Below are 12,999 nucleotides of genomic sequence, written 5' to 3'. Positions count from 1 at the left end.
AAATCAATGAGGAGAGAAATTAGAAGAAAAGGAGGAGCAAAAAAGTGCTCCAGCTAAGGAAAAGACACTAAGGCAAACAAGAGGGAAAGGAGTGTTGAAAGGAAGCAGCTGATCGGTGGGATTGGGAGAGAGATAAGGGACTCTAGGGGAGGCTGCCTGGGAGAGGGGAGGTAAAAGCCCATGGATCCTCAGGATTTTTACATTGGGTTGCCCCAAATTCACCAACAAATCACATAGCATGTCCATGACTACAGCCTGCACCAAAAAAATCACGCACCCACTGTTTCCTGGGGCTGCAGTGGTGCAAAAATGTGGTTACAAAGCACAGATCCACATGGATCCTCAGGATTTTTCCAATGGGTCACCCCAAATTCACCATCAGATCACATAGCATGCCCATGGCTACAGCCTGCACCCAGAAAATCATACATCCACTGTTTCGTTCAGAATGTTTTTTCTTGTTTTCCTCCTCTAAAAACTATGTGCGTCTTATGATCAGGTGCGTCATATGGAGCGAAAAATACGGCACTATACATTTATGAATGGGATTTTTATTTTCACTACTCGTGAACTCTGAGGTAATGTTTTCAGTGAGTTCTTTACCATAGTCCCAAAATCTTCCCAAGGTAGCCACAGACCAGTTCGGGCACCCTGATTTTAAAAATAATTTTTTTTGGCCTCATTTAAACTCACTGATTATGTTGCTATGTAATTCCACGTTCACCTTGACAGCTCTGCTCTGTTCAGTTCCTCAGAGTAGCCTATTTTCTTTTCCTTACAGGATTGAACAGCTTTTACGAGGGGCTCGGGATCCTTCTGAGTTTCTGGACTGGCAAAAAGAAATGTATGAGAGAGATTTGAACCAAAAGCTGGCAGAAGCAGAATGTAAGAGGCTGCAAGGACAGCTAAGCCACGAGGAGGCCATTCTTGCACGTCAGAATCGCATTCTGGAAAACCATAGAAAAGCTGAGCAGAAGAGGGAAGAGGTACTTTATTAGTATACTGTTCGTATTTTATCTCACCACGACTCCTGTGTATGGGTATGTTCAGTGGCAAAATGAGGAAAAGGGTGTGCAGAAGAGGCAAAGTCCACATCAAGAGACAACATCGATTTCAAAAAAGGAGTGGGAACCATCTATAAACTACCGTATTTTTTGCTCTATAAGACTCACTTTTTCCCTCCTAAAAAGTAAGGGGAAATGTGTGTGCGTCTTATGGAGCGAATGCAGGCTGCGCAGCTATCCCAGAAGCCAGAACAGCAAGAGGGATTGCTGCTTTCACTGCAATTTTTTTCTTGTTTTCCTCCTCCAAAAACTAGGTGTGTCTGGTGGTCTGGTGCGTCTTATAGAGCGAAAAATATGGTATATAAAAAGACAGTATAAAAATTTGGACTCATTGGCAGGTTTTGACTAAACTTTTACAACTATATAATAGGTAAAACCAGCAGGGTACAGAATTTGTTTAATAAATCAATACGGAAATACGGGGGAAGCCAAAGAGGGGGGAGGGGAGAAATATGGATCTTTAAATTGTTCAATTTAGATTTGTAGAAAATTTCTACACCATGTTTGACCAACTTCCTTTATCTGCCTATTTAATGCTGATGTCAGTACTGTTTGAGAGGCAGTGGGTGGCATCACACAAGATTAGTTTTATAAGGAGTGCATCTGCCACCATGCCCAATCAATAAAGAGCATATCAATAATCAATATCAATAAAGAGCATCATTTGCCACTCAGCGGCTGCCTTGTAGAACATGATGCAGTCTACAGCCTCAGAAACAATACCGGTATCAGAATTAAAGAAATGGACAAAGGAGATCCAAGAATGTCATAATAAAGTTGTTAGCCTTTAAGGTACAACAGTAATCTTTGCCGATTTTGCTGCAACAGTCTAACCTAGGTAATCTTCAGCCAGGTGTAGGAAAATGATTAAAATCAGGTTTGTTTCTTTATCTGTAGCTCTAACAATCTCAGGTTTAGGGCTTTCATTCAGATTTGAAAGAGTAAAGAATGCTTAGCGTTTTAAGGTCAAGGAAGCTTGCTTGCTTATTTATTTATTTTAGAAATGCATGCGTAAAGTTTTTTAGAAAAAATAAAGCAAGAAGCTTTCATTGTAATTAATTTATCTGGCTTCAATTTTGCTTGGAGTTTAGGAAGCGGAAATGAGCCAACAAATTGCAGAAAGGCGCATTCAAGAAAGGAAGGAAAGGGAAAAAATGGTGCAGCAAGTGGTGGAAGGACGCAAAAATGTGAAGCAAGCCCGAATGAAGCTCCAAAAACAGAAGCACCAAATAGGTACGAGTAGTGCCAAATCCGTATGTCTTTTTAAAAGGTACATTTTCTTCTGATTTGCTCAGCAAAGCATTGCTATAGAGAGAGAGAGATGCAAGTGATGTGTTATAAATAGCTATTGAAAAGCTCCTGTTGAGAGATATACGAAATCCTGAGAAATTCCACCGATAAATATGTCTGCACAGAATTTGAGAGCCAAGTGACAAATTTGCTTTGGTTGAAGGATTCACCTAAAATATGCTTACTGTGTGTAGGCTGGCATGGGAAACATGATGGCTTGCTTGTCCTGATTCGCCAAGACCTTGTGACTTTGCAGATTAGTATAGCATCCTTTCTATAGTTTCCTTCCAGTGCTTTGTCCTTGCCCCCCCCCCCCGTGAGGCAGCCAATCATACTTCTAATATTGATTGATTGAATTTATATACCACCCTATACCTGGAGGTCTCAGGGCAGTTCACAAAAAAGGTCACAATATATAAAATCAGAATAAAAACAATAATCCTATAACATGCCCCCCAAAAAAACCAGTCACATTTTAAAGGGTATAGGATGTTGATTAGGTCAGCCAAATGCCTGGTTGAAAAGGAACGTTTTTGCTGGGCGCCTAAAGGTGTATAATGAAGGTGCCAGGCAAACTTCCCTGGGGAGAGTATTCCACAGGTGGGGAGCCACTGCAGAGAAGGCCCCGTTCTTGTGTTGCCACCCTCCGGACCTCTCAAGGAGGAGGCACACGAAAAAGGGCCTCGGAAGATGATCTCAGGGTCCAGGTAGGTTCATATGGAAAGCGGCGTTCTCTTTGTTTCCCCTCCATTTTCTTGGATCCCTTGCTTCCCACAGCTATTTCTGACTCTTTCCCCCTTGATGTGTGTGTCTCACACACATACAAAGTCTTTACCTTTCTCTCCACTCCTCCTCTTCTCTGTCTTTTCCATGGGGCCTGCAAGCAAGGACGAGCTAAATGGGTGGCTGCCAACCAAGGCACTACAATATCTGCTTCTAGTGAAGCCATGCCGAAAACCATCTTCAGCGAGGCCACTGCTCCTCAGCGGCCCACCCTGAATACCCCCAGGGGCTTCTCTTTGATCTTAGCATGCACTGCCCAGCATTGGAAGAGTAAGTTCACCCTACCATGGACGTTCCCAAATGATTCATCTCTTGGCTGCAAGATGCAGTTGTGGGGAGAGCAGGAGAGCAAAGGAGACATCCTCATCCGCTCCCAGCCACAGCTTGGACCAGATTCCATGTATCTGAAAGCAGAAGGCATCAGGGTTTTGAGCCGCCGAGACCACATAACACCGGTCTTGAAAGACCTACATTGGCTCCCAGTACGTTTCCGAGCACAATTCAAAGTGTTGGTGTTGAGCCGTAAACGGCCTCGGCCCAGTATACCTGGAGGAGCGTCTCCACCTCGATTGTTCTGCCCGGACACTGAGGTCCAGCGCCGAGGGCCTTCTGGAGGTTCCCTCATTGCAAGAAGCAAAGCTACAGGGAACCAGGCAGAGGGCCTTCTTGATAGTGGCGCCCGCCCTGTGGAACGCCCTCCCACCAGATGTCAAAGCGATAAACAACTACCTGACATTCAGAAGACATCTTAAGGCAGCCCTGTTCAGGGAAGTTTTTAATGTGTGACATTTTAGTGTATTTTTGGTCTCTCTGGAAGCTGCCCAGAGTGGCTGGGGAAACCCAGCCAGATGGGCCGGGTACAAATAATAAATTATTATTATTATTATTGTTGTTGTTGTTGTTGTTGTTGTTGTTGTTGTTGTTATTTGAGCCCACTACTCATGTTGTTCTGCGTTTACCCCTGCCTCCACATTTGGTGCAGTGTTCATTTTCTCTAGAGCATAGCTCTTCAACCAAAGGGCCAGGCAGCTGTTGCTGCCATGCTGGACTCCAGCTAAGGCTGACCAGACCAAAGGGACGCTATTTGAAGTAAAAAAATTCCTTCCAGTAGCACCTTAAAGACCAACTAAGTTAGTTCTTGGTATGAGCTTTCGTGTGCATGCACACTTCTTCAGATACACTCCACAGACAGCTTTCCGGGTCATGTGGCCAGCAGGACTAAACCGCTTCTGGCACAACAGAACACCGTGACGGAAACCAGAGCGCACGGAAACGCCATTTACCTTCCTGCCGCAGCAGTACGTATTTATCTACTCGCACTGGTGTGCTTTAGAACTGCTAGGTTGGCAGGAGCTGGGACAGAGCAACAGGAGCTCACCCCGTCGCGGGGATTCGAACTGCCAACCTTCCGAATGGCAAGCCCAAGAGGCTCAGTGGTTTAGACCACAACTGGAGGGAAGGTGGAAGAAGGATGCTAAATTAATCTGCAAAATCACATGGCCACTGCTCAGGTGAATCGGGACAAATAACTCATCATGTGGGAGCTTTGCTGTGTGAGCTCAGAAGGCTCATTCATGGTAAGCGAGTCAATGGGCCATTCCCTGTGCAAAGCATGCAACTCTTATGTCACTTTCAGAGTTTACAGGATATAATACAGCACTAGCTTTGAGACAATGAATAATTGAGGCTTCAAGCTAGTGAGCTACTGAGGGATTTTTGAAAGCTAGAATCCCATGAATTGTCCAGCCATATTTTGCTTGAAAATTGGAGGTAGGGGCCTCAAAATGGGTTCGGGAGCCTTGTTGGGTCCAGAGATTTCCATAACAACCTAAAGGTCTCAGACCAAATACTTTTTGCAAATTTCGGTAATTGTGTCATTAGAAAACTCCAGAAGCTAGAGGTCTCTGGATAAGCAAAGGTAGAGGGGAATATATCCCTGTAAGTCTACACTGATAGAATCAATAAGCACAGACTCCTAAACACCAGAGAAAAGGGTAGATTTTGATATGATTGCCTGAAAGATCACCATGTGTTCTGCTTGCTGAGAACCCCAAATCCAATTCAAATTCCGGTCTTGACAGAATTGGACAGCATCCCTACTTACATTACTAATCCACTCTACTTAACCTTATGCACTGCTATGGAGATTGCACATCTTTCCTACCATTTTACAGCTCAGGAAGTTGCTGAAGAAAGCCAGGAAATCCTACTTCAGAGTTTGAAAGAAGAAGAAGAGAGATTCAAAAAAAGATATGAACTGATTCAGCAAATAAGAGCGATAGAGTATCTGCCTTTAATGAAGCAAAAATTTGTTGACTTAACCCAGGTGAGTTCATTAAGACAGATTACAAAAGTGCTTGTGTGCATTTATTTGTTACTTTCCCATCTTGTTCTTCCTCCAAAGATCTCAGTCCAGCACCTGACTTTACAGCTCCTTTGTGAGATAGATTAGGATGAACGAGAGTGGCCTTCTTGGAAGTCTCCAGCCATAGGTTGCTAGGGCTTGACAGCCTTAAAGCAACTTCTGGTCAATGCAATAACTAGCCATTTCTATACCCAGTCATGGCTCTCCATTCCAACTCAAACCTCAAATAATTTTCTAATGAAGTCAGAGTTGTGTGTCAATTAATGTGCAGGCGGCTCCCCACTTACAGGGGGGTTACATTCCAGGCCGCTGTGCGCATAAGCAAAATGTGTGTTAGTGGGGATCCTTGTCAGAGCAGAGCAGAGCAGAGCAGAAATTTCTTTTCTTTTGCAACAAAACATTCAGAGCTGTTCCCAACCCTACATAACCAAAAGCAACCCATACTCTTAACCTTTGCCTCCAGAGCACCAGAAATGGCAGGGAACAGCACGCCCAATCTTGCCGCATTACAGGTTCCCTGCCCAACAGCGTGGTAACAGTGAGAGCTTCCACATGCCATCTTGAAACCCACACATTCTTTTTTAAAGCCTTTCTGGGCTCCGGGAAGGGGTTTCTCACAAGCCACGAGGACTTTCCAGCTCTCTCCTGCCATTTCTGGGTTTGAATTGAAATCAATTGGTTGACTCATTGATTGATTTTCTGGCGCTGCACACATACGTGGTCACACACAAGTTGATCATGCATAATTGGGGGGGACACTTGTATAGTAAAAAAAGATAGAATTTGCTGGTTTCTCTTCTATAGACTCCTAACCATGGTGTTCTTGGTGAGATGTCCATCGTAGAACTGCAGGAACGCTTAGCCTTACTGAAACAAGCTCAGAAGAAGGCCGAAGAGGAGAAGAGGGATCAGATAATCCAAGAAAAATATGCGAAGGAACAGCTTCTTTTGGACAAACTTGAGCAGATCTCCATGTTCAGAGACCAATTTGGAAGAGCAGCTGCGCTGAGGTTGGTTTCAAGAACTGTAGCATTTATAATACATAATTGTGGATTATGTATTTACAGAAACAAAACAAATAATTGCTCTTCAAGTTAATAGATAGGAAATAGCTGTATTCTGTGATGAATTTCAGAAGTTTAATTAATACTGATTTTTAGTAATATTCACAAGTTGAGGGGTCCAGCAGCTAACATGAGTAAATTTTGACATTTAATAGTAAATCTGAATTCAGTGGTGCCTCGCAAGACAAAAAGAATTCGTTCTGCGAGTCTTTTCATCTTGCGATGTTTTTCGTCTTGCGAAGCACGGTCCGTCGCAACTGCGCCTCTTCAAGCGGCTTTTTTAAAAAAGCAAGCCCATAGGGAAATTCGTCTAGCGAAGCAACGCAAAAACGGAAAACCCTTTCGTCTAGCGAGTTTTTCGTCTTGCGAGGCATTCGTCTTGTGGGGCACCACTGTTCTTTGTGCTCTCACTCGATAGGTGTAAGATTTTGGGCTGTTTCCCATTGAGTTGCAATTAATAGAGTATGTGAGCTGCCAGGACCATACATGAGGCCAATTCTCAATTCTCATTTTTATATACCTACCTTTATATCATGGAAAATATTCCATATCTGTAATTTTGGACAATCGTTTATTTAGTAATATTTATCCTTTCTGCCAAAATTAAATTCCAGAAATCTTGTACCAATGTGCATTGTCACCAGAAACGATAAGCACCAAATTTATTGCAGCTCCCCCAAGAATTAGGTGACAGAGAAGAAAACATTTTGGGCATTTGCAAAGTAATGCGATACCATCTGTGTAGTAATTTCAAGGAGTTTCCCCTAAGGAAACTAGAAGCAGATTTTAAGGGTTGTGATTCCCAAATTTTATTCTAACCTTTGGGGAGAATTCGTGTGCCAATATCATGTTCCTAAGTTGCATCAAGCAACACAGAGTGCAACTTAGAAATTACCGTATTTTTTGCACCATAACACTCACTTTTTTCCTCCTAGAAAGTAAGGGGAAATGTCTGTGCGTGTTATGGAGCGAATGCCTATGGGTGGCGGGGGGATCTGCTGCAGTCGTGAGCAGAGGACCCATGGTTCTCCTTCCTTCCCTCCTCCGTGGTTACAAAGCATGGATCCACATGGATCCTCAGGATTTTTGCATTGGGCTACTCCAAACTCGCTGTCAGATCACATGTCTGTGGCCACAGCATGAACCACAAAAATCATATATCCACTATTTCGTTTAGAATATTTTTTTTCTTGTTTTCCTCCTCTAAAAACTACGTGCGTGTTATGGCCTGGTGCGTGTTATAGAGCGAAAAATACGGTAATCATTTTTGCTCTCTACCCATTGTGTTCAATAATTTTTAAAATTGTGTTAAGGGTTTCAGAGCTTGTTTCTTAGTTGTTATTTTATGATTGAACTATGAGTTTGATTAAAATAAACCCAGTTCACATTAAGGTGTGACAGAGCTGATTTTATTTGGTTAATAGCTGTAGGTTGATTAGTGGTATAGAAAAATCACACCGTGTGTAAAATCTTTGGATTCCCATTGTTCAAATCACTTATTTCTCCCCTGCTAGAAAAAAATGGGTGATCTGATACTGTGATTAATGGGAAAATAACAGCATTTGTTCTTACTTTTTTCTTATTTGCTCTGCAGGCTGGAGGAAAAGAAAACCAAGCCACCACTTCGCGAACGCATTTTGAAAGATCAGCAAGTTTTGGAGCTGAAACAAAAGATTATGGAAAAATCTATGGAGCGTAAAATGCAAGCTGAGAAGATGCAGACTGCATCCCTAAAGTACGACGAAGGGTCAGTCACATCTTGGAGGCCAAAGAAAGTAAGAAATTTCTTGTTCTCGTGTAAATCACTGTCCAAACATAGCATGGAAATAAGTTCTTTGCAGCCGGAACTGGAGGCAGTATTCCAAGTGTGGTCACATCATGTTGTTGTTGTTTAGTCGTTTAGTGGTGTCCGACTCTTCGTGACCCCCTGGACCAGAGCACGCCAGGCACTCCTGTCTTCCACTGCCTCCCGCAGTTTGGTCAAACTCATGTTAGTTCTTGGTATGAGCTTTCATGTGCATGCACACTTCTTCATATACACACGAAAGCTCATACCAAGAACTAACTTAGTTGGTCTTTAAGGTGCTACTGGAAGGAATTTTTTTATTTTGACTATGGCAGACCAAGACGGCTACCTATCTGTAACTGGTCATGTTAGTAGCTTCGAGAACACTGTCCAACCATCTCGTCCTCTATCGTCCCCTTCTCCTTGTGCCCTCCATCTTTCCCAACATCAGGGTCTTTTCCAGGGAGTCTTCTCTTCTCATGAGGTGGCCAAAGTATTGGAGCCTCAGCTTCAGGATCTGTCCTTCCAGGGAGCACTCAGGGCTGATTTCCTTCAGAATTGGATAGGTTTGATCTTCTTGCAGTCCATGGGACTCTCAAGAGTCTCCTCCAGCACCTTCCCACCGGGCTCCCACGCCTTGCGGATATCTGCCTGAAGCCCAAACCAGGTCGGGGAACAGCGGGATGGCGGCGCTTCTCCCCGCTGCCAGCCTCCAAATCAGGTCGGGGGACAGTGGGATGGCGGCGTTCCACCTCCCCGCTGTCCCCCGAGCTTGTGGGGCTGGCAGCAGGGAGAAGTGCGCTTCTCCCCGCCGCCAGCCTCCAAACCAGGCTTCGAGATGCAGGCTGCTATCCGCAAGCCTAGGGAGCACCGACCCCTCTCGCTCTCCAGGCTTCAGCGAAAGCCTGCATTCGCCCGATAGGAGACACACACATTTCCCCTTCATTTTTGGAGGGGGAAAAGTGCGTCCTATGGGGCGAAAAATACGGTACTTGTTCTTCGGTATGCTTGGTAATTTTACAGTGGTGCCTCGCAAGACGAAATTAATTCGTTCCGCAATTCTCTTCGTCTTGCGGTTTTTTCGTCTTGCGATGCACGGTTTCCCATAGGAATGCATTGAAAATCAATTAATGCGTTCCTAGGGAAACCGACTTCAGACCAGGTCCGGGGACAGTCTGTCCCCGGACCTCGTCTGAAGGCTGGGGGGGGGGGGACAAGGGCTTTTCTTCCCACCCCCAGCATTTTAAAAAACCCCGGAACAGCGGAGGACTTCTCCGCTGTGCGGGGCGATCTTAAAATGCTGGCGGGCGGCATTTTAAAATCGCCCCGGACAGCGGAGGACTTCTCCGCTGTCCGGGGCGATTTAAAAGCCCCTGGGAAGGCAGGCAGGGGGGACAAAGACTTTTGCCCCCCGCCAGCCTTCAGAAGAGGTCCTGGACCTCTTCTGAAGGCGGGCGGGGGGCCAAAGTCTTTGCCCCCCCCCGCCTGCCTTCAAAAGGTGTCCCCGCTGCGGCGGGAGGTGTCCCATGCCCCCCGCCCGGCTTCGGAGCACCGGGAGAAGCGATCTCCCTTCAGCCGCTTGCAGCAAAAGATGTCGGGGGAAGCGGGAAGCGAAGCGCTTCGCTTCCCGCTTCCCCCGCACCTCTTCTAAAGCAAGGGGCTGGGGGGAGATAGCGATCTCCCCCCAGCCCCTTGCAGCGAAAGATGTCGGGGGAAGCGGGAAGCGAAGCGCTTCGCTTCCCGCTTCCCCCGCACCTCTTCTAAAGCAAGGGGCTGGGGGGAGATAGCGATCTCCCCCCAGCCCCTTGCAGCGAAAGATGTCGGGGGAAGCGGGAAGCGAAGCGCTTCGCTTCCCGCTTCCCCCGCACCTCTTCTAAAGCAAGGGGCTGGGGGGAGATAGCGATCTCCCCCCAGCCCCTTGCAGCGAAAGATGTCGCTTCCCCCGACATCTTTCGCTGCAAGGGGCTGGGGGGAGATCGCTATCTCCCCCCAGCCCCTTGCTTTAGAAGAGGTGCGGGGGAAGCGGGAAGCGAAGCGCTTCGCTTCCCCGCTTCCCCCGACATCTTTCGCTGCAAGGGGCTGGGGGGAGATCGCTATCTCCCCCCAGCCCCTTGCTTTAGAAGAGGTGCGGGGGAAGCGGGAAGCGAAGCGCTTCGCTTCCCGCTTCCCCCGACATCTTTCGCTGCAAGGGGCTGGGGGGAGATCGCTATCTCCCCCCAGCCCCTTGCTTTAGAAGAGGTGCGGGGGAAGCGGGAAGCGAAGCGCTTCGCTTCCCCGCTTCCCCCGACATCTTTCGCTGCAAGGGGCTGGGGGGAGATCGCTATCTCCCCCCAGCCCCTTGCTTTAGAAGAGGTGCGGGGGAAGCGGGAAGCGAAGCGCTTCGCTTCCCGCTTCCCCCGACATCTTTCGCTGCAAGGGGCTGGGGGGAGATCACTATCTCCCCCCAGCCCCTTGCTTTAGAAGAGGTGCGGGGGAAGCGGGAAGCGAAGCGCTTCGCTTCCCCGCTTCCCCCGACATCTTTCGCTGCAAGGGGCTGGGGGGAGATCGCTATCTCCCCCCAGCCCCTTGCTTTAGAAGAGGTGCGGGGGAAGCGGGAAGCGAAGCGCTTCGCTTCCCGCTTCCCCCGACGTCTTTCGCTGCAAGGGGCTGGGGGGAGATCGCTATCTCCCCCCAGCCCCTTGCTTTAGAAGAGGTGCGGGGGAAGCGGGAAGCGAAGCGCTTCGCTTCCCCGCTTCCCCCGACGTCTTTTGCTGCAAGGGGCTGGGGGGAGATCGCTATCTCCCCCCAGCCCCTTGCTTTAGAAGAGGTGCGGGGGAAGCGGGAAGCGAAGCGCTTCGCTTCCCGCTTCCCCCGACATCTTTCGCTGCAAGGGGCTGGGGGGAGATCGCTATCTCCCCCCAGCCCCTTGCTTTAGAAGAGGTGCGGGGGAAGCGGGAAGCGAAGCGCTTCGCTTCCCCGCTTCCCCCGACGTCTTTTGCTGCAAGGGGCTGGGGGGAGATCGCTATCTCCCCCCAGCCCCTTGCTTTAGAAGAGGTGCGGGGGAAGCGGGAAGCGAAGCGCTTCGCTTCCCGCTTCCCCCGACGTCTTTCGCTGCAAGGGGCTGGGGGGAGATCGCTATCTCCCCCCAGCCCCTTGCTTTAGAAGAGGTGCGGGGGAAGCGGGAAGCGAAGCGCTTCGCTTCCCCGCTTCCCCCGACGTCTTTTGCTGCAAGGGGCTGGGGGGAGATCGCTATCTCCCCCCAGCCCCTTGCTTTAGAAGAGGTGCGGGGGAAGCGGGAAGCGAAGCGCTTCGCTTCCCGCTTCCCCCGACATCTTTCGCTGCAAGGGGCTGGGGGGAGATCGCTATCTCCCCCCAGCCCCTTGCTTTAGAAGAGGTGCGGGGGAAGCGGGAAGCGAAGCGCTTCGCTTCCCCGCTTCCCCCGACGTCTTTTGCTGCAAGGGGCTGGGGGGAGATCGCTATCTCCCCCCAGCCCCTTGCTTTAGAAGAGGTGCGGGGGAAGCGGGAAGCGAAGCGCTTCGCTTCCCGCTTCCCCCGACATCTTTCGCTGCAAGGGGCTGGGGGGAGATCGCTATCTCCCCCCAGCCCCTTGCTTTAGAAGAGGTGCGGGGGAAGCGGGAAGCGAAGCGCTTCGCTTCCCGCTTCCCCCGACATCTTTTGCTGCAAGGGGCTGCGGGGAGATCGCTATCTCCCCCCAGCCCCTTGCTTTAGAAGAGGTGCGGGGGAAGCGGGAAGCGAAGCGCTTCGCTTCCCCGCTTCCCCCGGTCTTTTGCAGCAAGGGGCTGCAGGGAGATCGCTATCTCCCCGCGGCCCCTTGCTTCAAAGAGAAGATCCGCTGTCCCCGGGGCAAGCTTCGTTTTGCGAAGCAAGCCCATAGGGAAATTCGTCTTGCGAGGCAACTCGAAAACGAAAAAACCTTTCGTTTTGCGAGTTTTTCGTCTCGCGAGGCGTTCGTCTTGCGGGGTACCACTGTATCTTTAATGATATTTTCCAGAACAGATGTTAAACTAACTGGCCTGTAAGGTTAGCAATTTCTTGAGTTCTTTAAGAAAGCTCAAGTGGTTACCATCTGGGTATGGATATTTGTTAGATTTTGTCGGTGCAGCTTAGAAATTCATGTCTTGCCACCACTATTTGCCTGAGTTTTTCAGACCCTTTTCTTGAGCAGTCTGCTCTATACTGCAGTGAAGACAGAAGCAAATAATTCAGTTTCTCTGCAGTCTCCCTTTCCTCCTAAGCGCACCTCTAACTCCCTTGCTATCCAATGATCCAACTATCCCCCAGCCACTTTCCTGCTTCCAATGTTTAAAGAATTGTTTTGGCGATCTTTCCCCCTCAAAGAATCATTCCTGCCTCTGATAGCTTTCGTGACTCTGTTCATCAACTCTGCTAGCAACCTCTTGGACTTGCCAGTACCTTTCCTGATCTGCAGAAGCTTCTCTTATTGTAGTTTTGAATAACCACCAAACGTTCTGGAGATTTGACTCTCTTGACTTTCCCCTTTCAACTTGCTTTTTCCCAGTCTCCTCGTTTTTGAGAAGCTTCCTCTTTTGAAGTCAAATAGGACTGTGTGATTTTTGATTTTCGCAATTGTTCAGTTATGTTGAATTTGATAGCACTGTGTTCATTCTTGCCAGTTGGTTCCACAGC

The 12,999-nt window shown here is 48.2% G+C and overlaps 1 protein-coding gene across 1 annotated transcript in view; it reads left to right on the top strand.

Annotated features, from left to right (window-relative positions):
* CFAP99 (cilia and flagella associated protein 99) overlaps positions 1-12,999 on the top strand; it is a 38,006-nt gene that overhangs the window by 19,315 nt on the left and 5,692 nt on the right. Inside the window, exons 11-15 of the mRNA XM_083502202.1 lie at positions 782-986; positions 2,156-2,297; positions 5,312-5,463; positions 6,307-6,512; positions 8,161-8,341. Of these exons, the coding sequence (XP_083358328.1) occupies positions 782-986; positions 2,156-2,297; positions 5,312-5,463; positions 6,307-6,512; positions 8,161-8,341 (886 nt within the window). The remainder of the gene's footprint in view (positions 1-781; positions 987-2,155; positions 2,298-5,311; positions 5,464-6,306; positions 6,513-8,160; positions 8,342-12,999) is intronic.

Source organism: Podarcis liolepis (assembly GCF_965112155.1).
Source record: "Podarcis liolepis genome assembly, chromosome: 5".
Classification (NCBI taxonomy): Eukaryota; Metazoa; Chordata; class Lepidosauria; order Squamata; family Lacertidae; genus Podarcis; species Podarcis liolepis.
Note: the sequence above shows the minus strand (reverse complement) of the source record. Positions and strands in the feature narration are given on the sequence as shown.